This window comes from Solea senegalensis, unplaced genomic scaffold (assembly GCF_019176455.1).
Source record: "Solea senegalensis isolate Sse05_10M unplaced genomic scaffold, IFAPA_SoseM_1 scf7180000015071, whole genome shotgun sequence".
Taxonomy (NCBI): domain Eukaryota; kingdom Metazoa; phylum Chordata; class Actinopteri; order Pleuronectiformes; family Soleidae; genus Solea; species Solea senegalensis.
This window is the reverse complement of record NW_025321214.1, coordinates 1-19,627: the sequence shown is the minus strand read 5'-3', so window position 1 is coordinate 19,627 and position 19,627 is coordinate 1. Positions and strand designations below refer to the sequence as shown.

Below are 19,627 nucleotides of genomic sequence, written 5' to 3'. Positions count from 1 at the left end.
TTTTCGATTAGAATGTTGAACATGTGTCACACGTTATTGTTTATTCTGTTAATATTTTGTCACTTTGCTGTAACGAGTGAAATTCACCGTCAATAAAAACAGGTGTATATTTGTAAACATGTTTGTATAACTGTGCTGTACAGTTGTTGTTAGTTGTTTTAGTGAATGGATGGATGAATGAATGAATGAATGCGTGTTGTATTTTTCTTCACAAGAGCGACACGTTTTTACACGTTTTTTTTTTATGATTTACAGCGTATTGTTTGTCCATGAGGGGGCGTCACCATGTATATGGGCGTTACCGCATCTGACTCAGCAGCCAATGAGCGAGCGCCGATCCACATTAGTGCTGGTGTCCTATTGGCTGAAGCACGCGTCAGTCACGTGTAAACTGACGTTCGGTTGCAGAGCAGGTGAAGAGTTGACGACTGAGCTTCACACACACACACACACACGCGCACGCACGCACGCACGCACGCACATCCATGGTGGAGCCGCGCAGTCATTCAGGGAGAGACGGTCTGACAGAGACCAGCGCTGCGGCGTACATGGAGAGCTGAGGGCGGACATGAGCTTCACCTCGCCCATGATGTTCATATCTGCGCTGCTCACTCTTCTTTTCTATGTAGACACTGGATTCTCCGAAGCTGCGCCTCGCGTCGGCCGTGACGATGCGTCGCCCATCAGCAGGAAGCCCGGCTCAGCCGCCGACACCTGGGACACCTTCCTCACCGACATGCCTCCTCCTGCTCTGCCCGGGAACAGGCCGCCGGGTGTCGGGCCTGTCGCCGGCCTCGCAGCAGCGTCGCCCGGGCCGAGCATCCTCCAGCCTCACTCTGGATTAACCTCAGCGGCCATTTCCAGATTATCCGCAGCTCGTAAACGGTCCACGGACGCGCAGACGTCGGTGTTCGCTCCGGAGAAAAGGTTGCAGAGTGTGGTGTCCGTGGTTTCCCAGCGCTCAGTCAACGATGCCTGGGCTGCGGATCACACAGGAGACCCGGAGAACAGTCAAGGTGAGTGAGTGACTCTTCATTCGTTCATTCGTCGATAAATAAATACAGTTGAAATGATCACGCACGAGGTGTGTTTGAATGTTGGTAATGTTTGAATGTGTGACACAGGCTGAGGCTTTGACGCATTAACCACATTATTTACAACAATGGATGATGATGATGATGATGATGATGATGATGATGGTGGTGGTGGTGGTGGTGGTGCAGCAGCAGCAGCAGCAGTGTTAGCGCTGTTCACCTCTGTCTAACACAAGCCTTACAATGTTCATTATATACATTATGTTCTTTTATTTATGCTATATAACGCCATGTATGTGTGTGTGTGTGTGTACATGGATGTGTGTCACATATGGAAGGCTGGAGGGGGGCGGGGCGGGTTGATCCCTGTTGTTGTTCAGGGAATTTATCCAATCCCTCAGTTGCCATAGCATCCACACATCAGAGCCATGATGATGATGCTGTGTGTGTGTGTGTGTGTGTGTGTGTGCGCAGACTGAGGTCAGCCATGTTTAGTCCACTGACACGCGCACAGAGAGGAATCCACGAACATCTTTAATTATCTGATTCTCCATTGTTTGTTTGCATCCAAGGCAGGCAGACAGACAGACAGACAGACAGACAGGCAGTGCCATGAATGAGCAAGGAGCTCCTCCTCTTCATACTGTGCACATATTCCTCCCAGTGTTCCCAGTATCCACATGTGGACATGTTGTTTTCCAGCACACATCTGTAATCTGTGTGTGTGTGTGTGTGTGATGAATTTGAATAGGGCTGGGTGGTATGGGATCCTTTATTTTTATATACATATTTGTATTTTATGTAATCAATATTAAAATTCATATTTGTGTAAGTCTGGATATTTCCCTGCTATATTCCGATACAGGAGATATATGTGGATATAAAGCTGCTCACAGGTTGTTTCTCTGGACTCATGAAAAGCTTAAATACACTTATAGTAACGTTTATGATTAGATAATACCGGCTTTATTTCTTTGGCTTTTTAACATTATGTGTGTTAGAAACAAGGAAATTGACCAAAAATATCATCAAATTCTGCTTATTATTAAGTGACCTTTTAACAATGTAATTCATCACAGATACTTTATCACCATAAGACAGTATTCAAATCTAATACCATATCTTGTGTGTATGTGTATATGTATATATATATATATATGTACATACATAAAATGTGTGTGTCCAGCCCTAATGAACAATACATCAATACATGATTAAGCATGATTGTGGCGATGAATCAGTTATTTCCCAATGACTAAATAACTAGGGCTGAACGATTTTAGTAAAATATCTCCTGGAGTTTTCTAACGTATTGTTGCAATACAATTTTTTAAAGTCAAGTCATTAAATAATAATGATAATAATAATAATAATAATAATAATTAAAGTCACTGTGAAAAGTCCACAGCTGTGTTTTAACGTTGGTGATGATGTTGTTACTGAGAGAGCTCAGTTATAAAAAGAAATGATAAAATGTCAGACCTTTTCTGACAAATATCATTTGTTTTTGTCAAGTTTCATTTCATTTTAAAAAAGATGGAACATTACCACAGGAGATATTATCAAAATATTAAATAGTATGGCCTAATATGTTGATGTGAAGTATTGTACGCTAAATTAGTGTATGATTATTACACATTACATTGTTATTTTTTGCTGGTCATCAGTCTGAGGTTTGACAAAACTAATCAACATTTTTCACTGTTTTCTGACATTTTTATGACGTGATTGAGAAAATATTTGACAAATTTAAAGATTTTGAATGAATTTTACTGTTGATTTACAGCAGAACCATGAATGTGCAGGTGTTTGTGAGAAGTGATGACAGAGCTGTATGATCAGTGGTTTTCTGGGGCTGCTACGATGACTCAGCATTAAAACAGCGCCATTCATTAACTGCAATGCACTACAGGAAGTGCTGGGGGCAGTAGTCACGCTTGTTCTCTTTGATTATGCATAAGCATTACATTCTCAACAGTAACATTTTAATGGGTGGTCACGTGATAACACTCATACAGCAGGATATCTTTATCATTATTGGATGGAACAACGAATCCTTGGATCTAAGGATTTATAAAAAGAAATAAACAGTTTAACAAGCTTATAAAACAATAAGTAATCACATGCAAGTCACCTTCTGTGATGTTAGCATGTAGCCACAATGATGCTACAAAGGCTCTGCCATAGAACACTATTAAATCACAATATACATCAGAAAACTCACACTTGGACGTTTGTATGTGTGCGATCAGCATGAACAACATTTCTCTGTTTATTGACATCAGCCCAAATAATAAATGGGAAAAATGGGAAACCAGTCAATTGATACTAAAACTAATGATCAGACTTGTGTTGTGTTCATGACTGGAGCTAAAAGAATCCCTTCATTTATTGCTGTTAATTACATCTGTAGAGAGTCAGTGACATCATGAAGCGTCATCCTGCTTCTCCAGCTCCGTCACAACCATCAATGCATACTCCAACATCTCAGATTATACCATACACTGGAATAAATGCTCCATGTTTCATGTATTCAGATTAAAACTGCTGTATTCCTGCTGCGACCTCAACATGGGATTCCAGGACGGCTGCACCTGATAAAAACTATTCTTTACGCTTGGCATTGAAAGACTTTTTTGTTGCTATGGCGGCGCACAGAGGACATGTTGCTGCATATGTGTGTATGTGTGCTATTGCTAACAATGGCTAGCCCAAGATGTTTTCTCTGGCCTTGTGTTGTGTGAGTGATGTGTTGTGTCACAGCGTCTGTTTAGCCTCGGCTTCATTGTCTGTTTTGACCAAAACAAGAGGGAGCTGCTAACTGGACTGGAATGATTGTGTTAGTGTGCGTTAGTGTGTGTTAGTGTGTGTTAGTGTGCGTTAGTGTGAGCATGTGCAGTCAGCTGTGTCACCACTCGCCAACTGTTTAATGTTATTTAGAAAAGTGAAAGAAGACTTTTGATTTAGCACAGCTGTAAGAGGCTGATATGTGAAATAGTGTGAGGTGAACCCTGATTATGTAACGATGAAATAAAAACATCCTGCCTATGAAGTTAAATGTATTAACGTATAACATGAGAGCGTTCAGTTATACGTCTTCTGTCGCCCCGGGTGTGTGTGTGTGCGTGTGTGTGTGTCACTGTCTGATCGTACACTCACACACTTGCATAAAAACAGGCCTTAGTTCTTCTTAGTTATATAAAAGTGTGAAGCCACAGTGGAAGAGCAGAGTGAGTGTGAGTGTGAGTGTGAGTGTGCTGTCAGAACATGAACTCGGTTGTCGTGTGCGTGTGTGCGTTGGCTGTTGTCTGCTCGTTGTCTTGGTGTAAACCGCTGACACAGACTGGAGATCAACAGTCACTCCACGCCTCACCTGAGATCACATTAATAATAGATGTGCTCTCTGTCCTCACGCCTGTACTTTCTTAAAGGGACAGTTCAACACTCTGACACACAGATGAACTGATAATTAACATAATACAGTCACATCATTGGTCCACCGCTGCGTCCATGACAAAATGCATGTGTGTTATTTTGCGACTGGTGTTTGTAATCTCCTGTAATCTTTGTAATCTGACCTCAGTGACACAAACAAACCCAACAGATTGTCTCCGGAGAGAATTACAAACGTAACTTTACTGTGAGATAAAGCAGCAAAGATGTTCTTCACGTAGCGTCTGTGAATTTAACGCTGTGTGTGCAGCCTCGTCACACTCTCATTAAAACCAGGCAAAAATGACATTTTAAATAATCACATTATTTTTTATTATTTATCACGTTATTTAATGTTATTATTAAAATATCAGCCAACTGTTCTGTCTTCAATTTTTTAATATATAAATATTAAAAATGTTGCTCAGTCAATAAAACTGTATTTTTCTTTATTGAAACTTTTATTTGACTGTTCATTAAAAGAAGTTACACAGTACTGTCATTCATTATAATTCATGACGCTTAATCTCGTTCTTATTCTCTGCTGTTGCTCAATCTCTTGTGTTTGTTTATGTTGTGCAGCTCAGACGAGGCGTAAATGTGTCTGCGCGGTTGTTGTAGAATAAACGTCAGACACTGTTTTCACCCCGTGGTCTGGTCTCGTCTTCAGAGAGCTCGTGTAACTGCACCAGCGGCGCTGAAGGGATTCTGGACCCTGACGAGTGCGACCAGAGCTCGGGTCAGTGCCGGTGTGTGTCCGGGTACACGGGCCTGCAGTGTGAGGAGTGTGAGGACGGCTTCTTCACCAACGGCACCAGCGGCTGCCTGCCCTGCAGCTGCGACTCCTTCGGTGCCATCAACCCTCTCTGTGACAGGTCAGGCATGAACACATGAACCCATGAACCCATGAACACATGAACACATGAACACATGAACACATGAACACTTGAACTGAGCTCTGGTTGTTTTCTTTACTTAACAAAGAAATCATTCAAACTGAATCATCTGGTGTGTGATGATTACTCGATGAATCGACAGATTCATGGATTATGAAAATAATCTGTAGTTGCCGCTCTAATGTACAATGTTTTTATGTAAACATTGGAGCAAACGGTGAAATCTGTAGCTTCCTGTTCCTTCTCCAGCTCTACAGTCATTCAGCTGCTCTGTTGATAAACCCACTGCACAGAACAGAAGGAGAATTGAATTATTATTCTATTCTTTTTTATTATTATTATTATATATATATATATATTTATTATTATTATAATTATTATTCTATTATTATAGAATGAAACAGACTTTGTTCTTTGATAGAAACAGGAAGTGAAGGTGCAGACAGAACATTGTTGCCCTTTGTTTACTTATCCCATTCTTCTTCTGTGTTCTTGGTCTCGCTGCGCTGTGTCTCGCTGCGCTGTGTCTCACTGCGCTGTGTCTCGCTGCTGTGACGTTAGCTGGTGCTTATGACGTGATCATGGCGAGCTGGACTTCACTGTTGTGCAGCAGCTTCTGTCAGAACACGCCTGTGATGCAGCTGATGCTGATGTGTGATAAGAGCTGACTGACAGCATGTGTTGAGGACAGGAGAGGAATGAGGTCAGGACACGAGTTCTTCTCTATCTTACACTCGTCTTATTTAACAAAGACAAAGATTATCATCTGAATTATCATCTGAATCTGATAAGGTGCAGTTATTTCCCCACGTCACAGTTGAAACATTGATGTGGGTGTGTCAGCCACATTAGCTACGTGAATAGCATGACATTTAGTTCTTTGACTAAAACAAACTCTGTTTTTTGTTGAAATATGAGACGACTCTGTGTCCGACTGTGTTTTCATGTCGGGGATGGTGAGCAGTATCTCAAATATATTCAAACCAATTAGAAATGTGTACAAAGTAAATATTTGATCCTTTCTTGATCCTTAAATAGACCAGTGGACTGGACTTTACAGCCGAGTGCTCAGTCTTTGGTGAATTTTACAGGATTTGAAACCTTCGTTTTAAACTCTTTTTAGACTCTTTTAATCTTTCAGATTTGACAAAGGTGACGTCACGTTACAGGGACTTCAAACGGCTTCATATTTCACTGAAAGTGTCAAATTCTGCATTTTCACATAAAAAAAGCCCAAAAATGTCCAGCCTGCAGTTTGTTGCCGACGTGCATGTGCAGTGCTGTTGTTACAGTTCCTCTGTATTTAGGTCACATCCCGAGGGCTTCATTCACAGTGATGCGGGAGGCGCCGCTGTCTGTCATGAAATATTGATTTTAGATGCAGATGTTTCACATGTGTCACTGCACTGAGGCGGCGCACTGGCAACGAGAAGCTTCTTGGTTTTTGTCACCCGTCTCACCCGTCTCACCCGTCTCACAGCCTCTGATTCCATCTCTCAGTCAGTGAGAGTGTGTTAAAGGAATAGTTGAAACATTTTGTAAAATAAGATCACAATAAGTAAAGAAACATCTTGTGTTGTGTTTTCACTGGAGGTTTGACGAATCCTCCTAAAAATGATCGTTTAAAAGATTATGAATCGATTATGATGGCTGAATGAGAGCCAGCGCTACAGAGTCTAATCTGACCAGAATAATCTGGATTAAATCCTGACATGTAGAAAAAACATCATCTTCGATGAATATGGGGAAGAAGCAACGACATATTTACACATCTGTAACACAACCATAAACACACGGCTGATGTCAATACGAAGTCAATATAATTGTGTATTTAAGGGTGGATTCAAACAAATCATTAAGGTGCAATACTATAATTGATTTAGAATCCTCATCGAATAGTTTTCACACGTGTTCTTTACACGTAAAGACACTCTGACTCTTACTGTTCAGGAGGTTTGGAGTTTTAAAACTGTCGTTTAAAGCTGGTGGAATGATCGTTAAGTTATACTGAACTGCCCTTAAAGCAATAAAATACACGTCATGCAGCGTTGCTTACTTGAGTATTGAGAAACGGCCTCAAAGGCTCTGTCAAACCCTGGCACTTATCAACGACGTATGGAAATAGGTCCTGGTCTGGATGATGTCATACAGGAAGTGCTGAAACATTCAGTCTGAAAATAGCAGGAAACAGAAAATATCGAATAAAACAAGAACATAGAAACTATCCTCTTATACCATTTGCCCCCATTGTCCCTTTTTTAACATGATATTGTTGCACAGTGACATAATACAGTAAACCTGGTTAATGACTTTAAATTATAACTTTTATCTCCCTCTGTATTTCTGAAGTAACTGAACTCTCACTCAGTGCAGCTGAAACTCTGTTTTTTATTGTGTTATGTGACAGACGGACAGACGGACACATGTTCAGTGAAAACCTGAGGAAATCCAGAGAGAAAATCAGCGGTTTTACATCACAGCACTACTGCCTCCATCACTAAGTTCATTTAGGTTTAACTAAGTGACACAAACTTAACAAACAAAGCTAAAAATGCAGATTTTCACTGTTGACGTTGGTGCAGGAGAGTGAGTGACTGACAAACAACCAAAACTTTAGTTTCCTGTCAGAACAGGCTGTAGAGATATAGCACTAAAGAGATTCTTAATAAATGAGTCCTTCCTGAGATAATCAGCAAGATAATGTGTTTTTCTGCCTCTTCCAGCTCAGGAACATGTGTGTGCAAGACGGGAGTGTACGGTCCCAAGTGTGACGAGTGTCATCCGGGTTTCTTCCACTTCAGCAACACTGGCTGTCGACCCTGTCAGTGTCACAACCACACCAGCTCCTGCCACCCACAGTCTGGTGAGTCTGCTCAGCATGGATAACACCACTGAGGACGACAGGCTACTCAACTTACCATTACCCATTCCATTTAGTTTGAAAGGGTGCACTACACTGACGGATGCACTGACAGATACACTGACAGATACACTGACGGATACACAGACAGATACACTGACAGTTCTATTTGTTTAAAAAGAATGAAAACTCTGAAAGAAATCACAAACCTCATTTTCACTATTTTGTTTGACATAAAAATAAATTTTTGAATCAAGAAAATAATCAATAGATTTATGAAAAATGAAAATGAGCTTCATTGATGAACAGCTGTTATTTCTCACCATCACTGTTCCGCTGTGATGAAGGTCACTGACATAAGCCACTCCTTTGTTGACATGCTGCAGCTTAATGTTTGGAGGAAACGCCCGATAATCTATAGCTGCTGGCTGCAGGTGTCTGTGACCCACACACACACACACACACACACACACACACACACTCAGTGAAAACACCAGGCAAAAGATCCTTCACCAGATTCCAGCTCACAGGTGTTTTTGATCCATCACTTAACTTTTTGGATTTACTAAAGTACCAGAAACTTCTCAAACTAAGTTGAAGTGGAGCAGCAGCTCTAGTGTCTGCTGACGATAAAGCCGTGAGGTCATCTGTGCTGATCATGTGACCTTTGTTCTTTTGTGCAGGAGTTTGTTTGAACTGTGAGGGAAACACGCAGGGATCAAACTGTGACCAGTGTCAGCTCACTTTCTACCGCAGAGCTGGAGCCTCGCTGACCGAGGCTTGTTCCCCGTGTCCCTGCTCCAACATCACCTCCACCAGCACCTGTCACACCGGTCAGTGCCTGCTGCACACACACACACACACACACACGCACACGCACACACACACACACACACACAGTGTGTATGTGAGATAAGGACAATGAATCGTTCACATTGTCACCATTTGATTGAAATCCTTGGATCAATAAAAGTTCTGTTGTCATGAAATCAGCTTACAGAGCTTTTATATTATTTTTAGATTATTATTATATATAAGTAAGTATCCTGGTCGTGTGAGGGTGACGTACAGTGCCTCGGTTCACTTGTAATCATAAAACTGAAGCCTTTGTTTTCTGTGTTTTTTGAAATGAAAGCAGTTCTGTTGATGAAAACTGAAGCTGATGCATTGAAAACACAGCACACAGGTGTCTGATGAGTGTGTTTCTAGTGCAGAATGATGCACAACTGTAGACTGGAGTGTTTCGTGTGCTTCTCTCACCTCCAGGCTGCTTCTGAGGTCTCTGACCTACAGTCTGGCTCATGTTTCTAAACCTTACCCTGGTTCAACAGTCATGTTGAATCTCCACCCTCTTGTGTTGTCCTGTTAGGAGGAAACAGTGTTGCCGTCATGTTGTGGCCTGCCTCTGCTCTGTCACAGCACAACGCTGCATATTTCTGCATGTCCCAGTGTCTCAGTGTCTGCTACATCACATCCTCTACAACTCCTTTTTATTCAAGCAATCTCCAAATTCCGCTCAGGTTGAGCTACAATGATTCCTTCCCTCCCTGTGTTGACTTGTTCCTCGTTTATTTATTTTTAAGTTACGTCACTTAAGTTTTAAGAGCCACAACAAGTCCTCACCACACCCTCGTCTGTCCTGTCTTGACTTGTCCTTCTCCACTTGCATAGCTCTTCTCATTTACAGGTAATGTATGTAAAATAGGCACAATGGCGACCTCTAGCATTTGAAACCGATACTGCACTTCAAAAAGTGTGAGTGTCACTGCTGCTAAAGTTTCTGTCTGTCTTCTAACACTTTATCCTCCACAGGAGGGTCGGGGGTGCTGTGCCAATCTCAGCTGACATAGGGCCATAGGCGGAGTCACACCCTGATAGGCGGAGTCACACCCTGATTTAGGGCCAATTTAGAGAGAAATGTAATGTAAATGTAAATGTAATGTACTTTTATCATTTGTAAGAGAATTTGAATGTTGAAGTCTGATAGTTGCAGGTTGTGGGTTCAATTCCTGGCTTCACTGAATGTGTACTCTATGTGCACATAGATGCTCTGTGCTAATGTGACGAACGTCAATATCTGGACCAGTGTCTCTGCTCGCTGTGTGTGAACACAGCTGGTGCTTCCTCCTGATTACATCACCTCAGCAGCTCAGGGGTTGTGTGTGCGCGCGTGTGTGCGCGCGTGTGTGCGTGCGTGCGTGCGTGTGTGTGTGTGTGTGTGTGTGTATATGAGGGCTGTGTAAACAATGCATTCTGTCGTTTAAAGGCTGTTGCCGTTCTATTATTTAGTCAAATGTATTTATATTAAATGAATTATAGTTTGAAAACACATGGTTGACAAAGGTGGTTCAGGCGTCTCACGTGTGTCTCTGTCTCCACGTCCAGACTCCAGTGGCTCTCAGGTGTGTGACCAGTGTCTTCCGGCGTACAGCGGCTCACAGTGTAACGAGTGCAGCGCCGGCTTCTACAGGTCGTCGGGCTCCTGTGTTCCCTGTGACTGCAGTGGTAACGCAGACCCGCGAGGCCCCGCCCAGCTCTGTCACCCCGACACTGGTCACTGCCTCCGCTGCATCAACAGCACGACTGGAAACCAGTGCCAGCTGTGTGCTGCTGGATACACGGGCGACGCCCGCGCACAGAACTGCACACGTCTGGGTAAAGACTGACTCCTCCTCCTGCACTGATTACATCATCATCATATCACTAGTTTGTGTCGCGTATAAAGCTGCAGACTCCGCCCACATTGAGAAGGTTCTCTGAAGTGATGGAGAACAGCTGCAGCGCAGGACCGATCGCTCGCCGTCTCTAATCGTACACGATTCTCTCTCATCAGTTCAGTCTCAGTCTGATTCTCAGTCAGTTCACATCTTAACCGTCAGCATTCATTTGTCCATTATGGGCTGTCGTCCTCCTCAGAGCTGACCCTGATATAAATATTAAAGGCTCATTTTGTAATGAAAAGCAATAATTCATGAAATCATGTGACTGTACACTCATTTCTGCCAAACTGGACCTTTAAGTCTAGTTTTATTGTGATTTATTTGAATCTGTTTTTCCTCCTCTGGTCTCTGCACTGCTCATGGGCACAATGTTAGTGTTAACCAGCACAGTTACATTCTTTCACTGATGTTTATCGTCTTCTTTCTCCTCAGCTCCCCGGATCCTTCCCACAGCAGCAGGTACAACCACCTCCGCTGTGTCCTCCCTGTCTACCACCAGCTCCTCACTAACCTCCTCCACAGCCTCCACGCCCAGCGGCGGCAGCAGCAGTGGCAGCAGCAGCAGCAGCAGCAGCAGCAGCAGCAGCAGCGCGGCCGCGTCCACGGCCCAGGTCCTGCTGACCAGCCTGAGCAGCCCCACAGACAACACCACGGCACTGACCCAAGTCTCCTGGACACAGTTCAACATCATCATCCTGGCCGTCATCATCCTGGTGGTGGTGGTGCTGCTGGGCTTCGTGGGTGGCGTGTATACGTACAGAGAGTACCAGAACCGCAAGCTCAACGCCCCCTTCTGGACCATCGAGCTGAAAGAGGACAACATCAGCTTCAGCAGCTACCACGACAGCATCCCTAATGCCGACGTGTCGGGTCTGCTGGAGGATGAGGCCAACGAGGTGGCGCCCAACGGTCAACTGGCTCTGACCACACAGAACAACTGCTACAAGGTCTAGTTTCATCGTCCCCTGGAGCTGCACACACACACACACACACACACACACACACACTGATGTATGACGACAAAACGCTGCTGGAAAAAGTACCAAATCCAAAGCTCTGCTCGTTCTTAACCTGCTCGCCTACATTTCAACTGACGTACAACTGAAGCAGATGCTTTTTTATACGACTCTTTTGTGGAATCAATGAACAGGATCCAAAGAAAAAAAGGTGTCTGGTTAGGTTCTGCCTGCAGGTGGCACTGTTGTGATCCTTTCAGCAGCAGCAGTGTGGGACACTCTTTAAGTTATGACTGGATCACGTGGAGCAGTGGTCCAACACTGAGACTATGATTGTTATTTAACTGAGTTTTATTCTGTTCTTATTTATTGGTTAACGTTTAATTTTCAGGAGAATTGCTGCACATGTGTGACGTGTTTTATCTCCATGTGCTGTTGAATGGCCAGCGTGTTGTCATGTATGTGACAGACAGACAGACAGACAGTCTAAGGGGAAGATGAAGGCTGCTGGTAACAACCTCATCTTTTGTTAATCGCTTCCTTTATGTTAAAGGGATAGTTCTGGTTTTGGAGTGTGGTTGTGTTCAGCGCTGATTGTGATGAGAATCAACAATAATTAAAGGCTCGCCTCATAAAATGTTGTTTTCACTGCTTTGTTTCACTCTCACACCGAGCTCCACAGACGAGATGAGCATGGACACAGACACAGGAGGAGGAGCTTAGTACAATCTGAAAGTGTCACTAATGAGGCAGCAACAGATCAACAACTGTGTGCTCTATGGACTTTGGTGTGGGAGAGTGAGTGGTTTGAAAAAAAAGAAAAAAGAGTCAACTCATTCTTGCAACCACACGTCAATCACCTGAACAATCCCTTAAAGGGTGTGGCTCACCTGGTTCATCTGAGAGGATTAACATTCACGCGCCGCAACATCTGTTGTGTAATCTGGACGGCTCTTTGCTGCTGTGTGTGTGTGTGTGTGTGTGTGTTCTTGTATGGATATCTCTGAGAGGACCAAAACACTTACAAACCATAGGAAGTGAAGACACTTTGGCTGGTCCTCACTTCCTGTCACGCCTTCAAAGGGCTTCTTGAGGGTTAAGGCTTGGTTTCAGGGTTAGGCGTTTAATTTTGATGGTTAAGGTTATGATAAGGAAATGCATTATTTGTATAGTGTCCTTACTATGAGTGTGCGTGTGCGTGTGCATGTGTGCGTGACAGAGGTTGGGCTCTGTGACTCATTCCCTGTTGTCTTGGATATAAACCGTACAAACAGGAAATCAACAAACTGTTCTGGAGTGAAACCAGACTGTACTGTAAAAAATGATTATTAGTTACAGTGAAGTTGCATCAGCTTCCACATTAACACATGAAGCTCCAGCATCAAAGCCTCACGCCTGATCCTGTGTGTGTGTGTGTGTTTTATTTTGGTTTTCATTGAATGATGTGCTTTTTTTTTTAATCACAATGAATAAGTAAATGCTAATTATGGAATTGTCTCCTCAGGTACTGGCTCTTTCCCTAATGTGATCACTGTAAATATAAATACTGTACAGATGAATGTGAATAGTAGCATTATTAATGTACAGTTAGTAAAGTGTGTGTGTGTGTGCGTGCATACACTGTCACTCAACAAGGTCTCAACCTTTCAGTGTCGGGGTTTGATGCTGCTGCTGTCGGCCCACAGCTTCTTTTGTATTTTTTATTGCTTAATATCACTGGACTTTGCCATATATGCAAACACGGGGACAAGAAAACACCATGAACCTGCAGCAGAGAAATGAACTGAACTGTAAATATTACTCTGAAATAAAAGTGGGCTTTAACTGTGTGTGTGTGTGTGTGTGTGTGTGTGTGTGTGTGTGCGCAGCCCTCCGTGTCTCCTCTGTGACGCGTCAATAAACACATTTTTACAATAAGGGGACATTATTTAATATTAACTGCTAATGTTTGAACGAACCATTTAATGGTGTTATTCAGGTTAATGAAGGTATTCATGGTTTATAAAGCTAACATTGTAATGCATTACTTAAAGGAAAGATCATTTTTTACTGTGTTGCTTGTGTTGTGATCCAATCATATTAAGTACAAGTAGAAGTCATTGGATCGTTGCAGCAACGTCACACAGAAAAGGTGTCGGATGTTGACCCAAGACCACAGTGAGCATCGGTGCTGAGTTTGAACGCTGGTGTGGAAGTGACGCCATGGTGGCTCTGGTTCTACTGGACAGGTACGTTCACGTTTGTTGTTTTTCGGCATCACTTTGACTCAAATGTAGCCTCTGCTCAAACCAGGATGTCCAACCCTGCATTTAACTGAACTTTTATTACTGCATCTCTTAACAAAGACTTCACTAATACACAACGAAGGTGTAAAAACTACAATGAGGGCGTTGTTTCTGACTCCCAGAACATGTGATGTGCTTCATTGTAGATGATTTGAGAGGATTTTCCCGACACAGATGTTATAAATCTAAATTTGACAAATGAAGCAAAGTCACATTGAATCGAAAGGTTTCCACTTATGTCTGCAAAGCATCCAAAATCTATCCAATCTTTAAACATAATAAATAAACAGAATCATTAACTGGCCGGAGAAAGCGAGGTCAAAGTTTGTGGCAGACTGCAGACTTATAACAACATTAAATGATGTTAATTCATGGACCTTTACTGTAAACCTGCTTTTGCTCACATTTATCAAAAGCTGTGGTCGATGAGTTAGGTTAGTCACGCGCCGAGAAACGAAAGGCAAGTTTACCGGCCGTGTTTGTAGCCCATGCTCTGTGTTGTGTTACACAGAGCTAACATAGATATTGTCACTGGCTGATGACAGACGTATGAGTCACGCTCTGCCCCGCCCACCAATGAGCCAACCATCTGCTTTATAATACTTGACCTTGTTGCATCACTGTGAGTGAAACAATAACAGGGAGAAGTAAAAGCTCTGACTCATCATTGGAACATGTGTCTTCAGACATAAGCAGAGGATTTCATCTGTATCACTGTATCCTCGTGAACACTGTGGACACTGTGGATTATTTGTGGATTAAATAGTTCATGTATTTATTTATTTATTTATTTATTTATGTTTTAAATTGTTTTACTGGTTTTCTTTTCTCCCAAATAACAACACCAAAGTAGGCGGAGTCAAAGACAGTATTAAGGCCCGTGGTTAGTAGCCACAGTAAAGGAGTTCCACCTATACTGACATCTAGTGGCCAGACTGAAGAGTTACAGAATATGATACAGCAGTGTGTTTATGAAGTCCTTTAGTGGTTTTGTTGGCTTCTGGTAAAAGTCTCTTGCCACAAAAACGAGATGTGTAATGTTAAATATGCTGACATTTAAACTTACTCAAGTACTGTTTTATAGTTCAAATTAAAAGAGACTTGACCTCTTTTACACTTTTACTGTCATATACATGTATTACTGTATAGATCTTAGAGCTATTGTTTGTGAAAAAGTGAAGGATGAAGTGTTTCCTTCATGAGTTGAAGCAAAATCAACTCCTTAAAACGCCTCTTGATCAGATGATGATTGAACCAGACAATCAAACGCAGTCGAGAATTAACACGAATCGAGTAAGAAAATGCAATCAAGTGACGTCTTAATGTAGATGTTTTTAAAATGATATATATATATATATACATGAATGTGTGTGTGAGTGTAAAAATAATGTTATATTAAACTGCAGTTAGATTAAATCTAATCTAATTTGCATATCAGTCGTATATCATATTCATGAAAGTAATGCATCTCTTAGGTTATGAGACTGTAAAACCTTCTGTCTTCAGATGCGCTGTTGAGATTTCTTAATCCACTTCCTGCAAATCCTGTGTACACACACACACACACACACACATCACCACAGCATCAGCTGACCCTCCGCCTCCACCTTATTTTGAACGTTACATTTTATACTTCGTGGGTGTGAGTGAGTGAATGAATGAATGAAATGAGAAGTGCGGAGGAGTGAGGAATGAGGAGGACCAACCTCCTCACTCGTCTGTGAAGAGGAAGTTACTCAGGCATAGAAGTGGATCCCAGCCTCAGTGTGAAGAGGAGCGACATGGAGCGAAGACACTCAGTGACCGCGCTCGCGAGGACACAATCCTTCCTGCACAGAACGGCTTGTTTTCTCACGGTGCTCGCGCTGCTGCTGCTGCTGATTTTTGCTGCTGTGACGTTTCAGCTGCTGATCATTGTCATGGAGAGAGGAGACCGTCACCAGGTAACGCTGTAACTGCTGTACACGTGCTCTTCCTCCCCCTCCTCCCCCTCCTCCTCCTCACGATATTAGAAAGTGAGTTTGGCCTCAGCATGAGGAAGACCTGAGTTTTTTATCTGCGCCACTTAGTGTGCACGTGCTCATGTCGCAGCTTCCATTCACCAACTTTTATTATCAGAACATTGTCATTATGAACAAATGATATTTTTAAGTCTTAAGTTTTCTTATAGCTTATCTTAAATATGGAGGACGGAGAATAACAGTGAATACAGGGATGAATGAATGAATGAATGAATATTCAGTCTTTTATTTATTTATGCATGTATTATTGTATTTAGTTATTCATTCATTTATCTATTTATTAATGTCTTCGTGGGTTTTTGGTCTCCACAGTGGAGTGTCTAAATAAAATCACAGTATTTGTACCTTTATATATTTACATATATACATGGCTCCCTCATATATAAAATACATATGATGGGACTGGAAATGAAAACAGAGAAGGTAAAACATGTGTGTGTATTTTATCATGTGCATAATACTGGATTTACATGTTTGTAATAAAAGAAATAGTTCTTTCTGAATGTTTGTCATTGGTTTGTTTCCAGGGTGAAAAGGACACTGTCAGACTCTCACCAGGTACGTGTCTTTACAGTGATTAAAGAAATGTGAATAGACAATAGAGGCTGTGTTGATGTTACTCATCCGTCATTGTGTTGTACCCCACACACACACACACACACAGGCAGCAGCAGCAAACAACAGCAGATTCCTGATGTGATGAAGCCTTGTGCCATAATAAGAGGTAACACATTATATATGTTTTTTTGTGGTCCTCAAACAAATTTAGCTAAAAGAAACACGACTGGATCAGATAAATGTAAAAAGTGATGCATATCACAGACGGGATAACATTTCAACATCTTTGAATGATGTCTGTGTAAGAATGTGGTAACAATGAGAATGTCTGCATTGTGTCATGAGCTTCTACTGAAGATGACTGAGAAGGTCATCACGTCAGATGATTCTGAACAAACTAGTAAACTTTTAGTGATGAATACATACAGTATGTACATTAATAACCTATTTTTGCTTCTCTTCCTGTTCCAATCCTCTGGCAGCTCCTTGTTGTAATAACACGAATGGCAAATACCTTCTGTGGGAGCATGAGCAGGGCATGGCCCGCTGTCTTGGAGGTTTCCATTACTCTGATGGAGACCTTGTGGTGCCCAGAAAAGGCATGTACAGAGTCTTCCTGCAGATCACCTTTGCGAGTAAGACCAAGTGCTCCGGCGAGCTACCGCTCAAAATCATTGTGTTTGCTCTCATGGAGAGTTACAATGAAGACATACATTTGCTGTCATCTGTCGACACAGTGAATTGCAACATGACGCAATGGAAGAAATCCCTCCATACGACTGGCATCGTTTACCTGGAGGCGAAGAGTAGACTACGCGTGAAGTCGTCCTACCCTGAACTTATCATAAGCGATGAAAACTTTGTGTTCTTTGGTGCAGAACTTGTCACTGAGTTACCTGACAGCGAGATCTAAATGACCCCTCCACTCCAAACAGACTAACAATATTTTTCAATGTGTCCCCTTTTAAGTGTTGCCTTTTTGTCATTTCATATACATACATATGTATTTAAATGATTGCAAACAAGAATAAAGTGTCTTCAGTTGAGGGACATATAGCACTGTTGCCTCACAGACACTGGGGAATATGGAAGTCCAACACATGCCTGTCAAAGACAACTTTAAATGAGTGTCAGTGTGGAGCCCTGCACAGTAGCTGGGTTTGCTGTGTGCACTGTGTGTCAGAGCTCAGGAACATTCTAAAGCTGATGATACGCTGAAGATTCTTCTCCGTTTCATATCTTTGTCAACTGCAAACCTACACAAATCCAGTCATTGCAAATTCTAATCAAGCTAATCAGTGTTCAATCAGCAGCTCTGTTGAACATCCTGATGTCAGTTACTGTTCGTTTGATCCCTGAGGACAAAAGTGTGTCTCATGCACTTCTGCAGTGAAGGCCACAGCATCCTGAGATGTTTTTGTAGAATTCTGTTTCCTGACCTCCTGGTGCTTTTAGTTCACAGTAATAAACATCAACATTTTTTGGGGAAATGATGATTTATTATTATTGTTATTATTATTGTTGTTGTTATTATTATTTTTTATTGGGAATTAAGTGTAATTAAAAAGTAACCTAATTTAGATTCGGGGCTAAGATGTATGTATTTTGGTGATTGATTCCTGTCTCACCTGTGAAGGGGTGTGTCCAGGTCACGCTCCAGCTTTGTGGCTACAGAGCAAATTAAATGCATCTTAATGTATTAGATCGCCCCTTTGTTGGTCTCATATATAATGACGTTGCTTGGATTGTTTTTTCTTTTAGTTTCTATGCAAAGTCAACTGGAGATTATTGTTTAATAAATATCAATAAATCAAGATCAAAACTCTGTGCGTGCTTTCAAGGAAATGTGTCGGACTATCTGTGCCCTGCGCATCATTGTCTTTGTAAAGTGCTGTTGTCGTCATTGTTGAGTCCATTGTTTGTTTCCTCTTGTTGAGTTTCATCTATAGCTTATTAAAGTCTATAATGATGTGGAATTGTTGCATTCTGTCATTCTGTCTTCCCTGAAAGTTTTCTCTTGCATTTATTGTAAAACTATACTAGTACTATTGTACTTGATTTACATTATGCTGAAATGAATTATTAATCAATAGCAACAGCAAAAATGACCCCTATTGTATCTTCAAAAAAAGAAAAACATTAGGAAATGAGATGAGGTGATTTAAAAAGCATGGTGGATGAAAGTATACAGCACAGGACTTTTATTTAACCTTTATTTACTGGAGTTAAACCCTCAGGAGTATTGTAGGAGTATTATAACAAACAAGGTCAATTAATTAGGTAATTACATTCAGCAGTATATGATAATCAGAATATGATCAGTTCTTTGGGCCATTAGTCAAGTACTAATGGCCCAAAGAACTGATCATATTATCATTTGCACATATTAGTGAGACAAATAAACAGACAAAGTTTGTAATAGGCTGTTAGCGCAGAGTCTCTGAGCCTTGCTTAACCCAACACACACCCACAATACTGTGACTGATCACCTTTATTACCTGCTCTTAAAAGTATGTACATATACATGTATATACATATATATGTAAATGTATAGATAAATATGTATATATATGCATATATATGCATATATATACATATATATGTACATATATATGTACATATATATGTACATATACATACATATATGTATATGTACATATATATGTAAATATATGGATGTATATGAATATATATATATCATTGCGACCATGATGTCTTTCGCACACAGGGTACCGGTCTTAACCACTGAGCGTGTATATATCTGTATGTATATATATATGTATATATTTGTCTCATTTTGGACGACATACTATAATATGACTTTTTGACTTATTGTGGAGGACATACTATATAGTATGACTTTTT

At 41.5% G+C, this 19,627-nt stretch overlaps 2 protein-coding genes and 1 long non-coding RNA gene across 4 annotated transcripts; 2 read left to right on the top strand and 1 right to left on the bottom strand.

Moving 5' to 3' along the window:
• Positions 1-319: 319 nt before the first annotated feature.
• Positions 320-13,727, top strand: si:ch211-158d24.2 (multiple epidermal growth factor-like domains protein 9). The gene is made up of 6 exons (XM_044017092.1): positions 320-1,016; positions 5,137-5,341; positions 8,086-8,225; positions 8,906-9,055; positions 10,608-10,877; positions 11,375-13,727. Exons 1-6 carry the CDS (start codon positions 323-325, stop codon positions 11,893-11,895), a joined length of 1,980 nt encoding a protein of 659 aa, XP_043873027.1. The 5' UTR covers positions 320-322; the 3' UTR covers positions 11,896-13,727.
• Positions 5,957-8,673, bottom strand: LOC122761911. Its single transcript, XR_006358629.1, has 3 exons — positions 8,546-8,673; positions 7,419-7,533; positions 5,957-6,030 (listed from the first exon to the last, which is right to left on the bottom strand). It is a non-coding gene; the product is annotated as an uncharacterized LOC122761911 (long non-coding RNA).
• A 2,018-nt stretch (positions 13,728-15,745) lies between the features above and the next one.
• On the top strand, positions 15,746-18,738 carry LOC122761914 (tumor necrosis factor ligand superfamily member 15-like). 2 transcript variants are annotated; one of them, XM_044017103.1, is made up of 5 exons: positions 15,746-16,126; positions 16,732-16,762; positions 16,869-16,928; positions 17,245-17,397; positions 17,500-18,738. In XM_044017103.1, exons 1-5 carry the CDS (start codon positions 15,965-15,967, stop codon positions 17,673-17,675), a joined length of 582 nt encoding a protein of 193 aa, XP_043873038.1. In that variant the 5' UTR covers positions 15,746-15,964; the 3' UTR covers positions 17,676-18,738. The 2 variants fall into 2 exon arrangements, with proteins under 2 accessions (XP_043873038.1, XP_043873036.1); XM_044017101.1 differs by having other exon boundaries at positions 17,245-18,738.
• Positions 18,739-19,627: the final 889 nt, after the last annotated feature.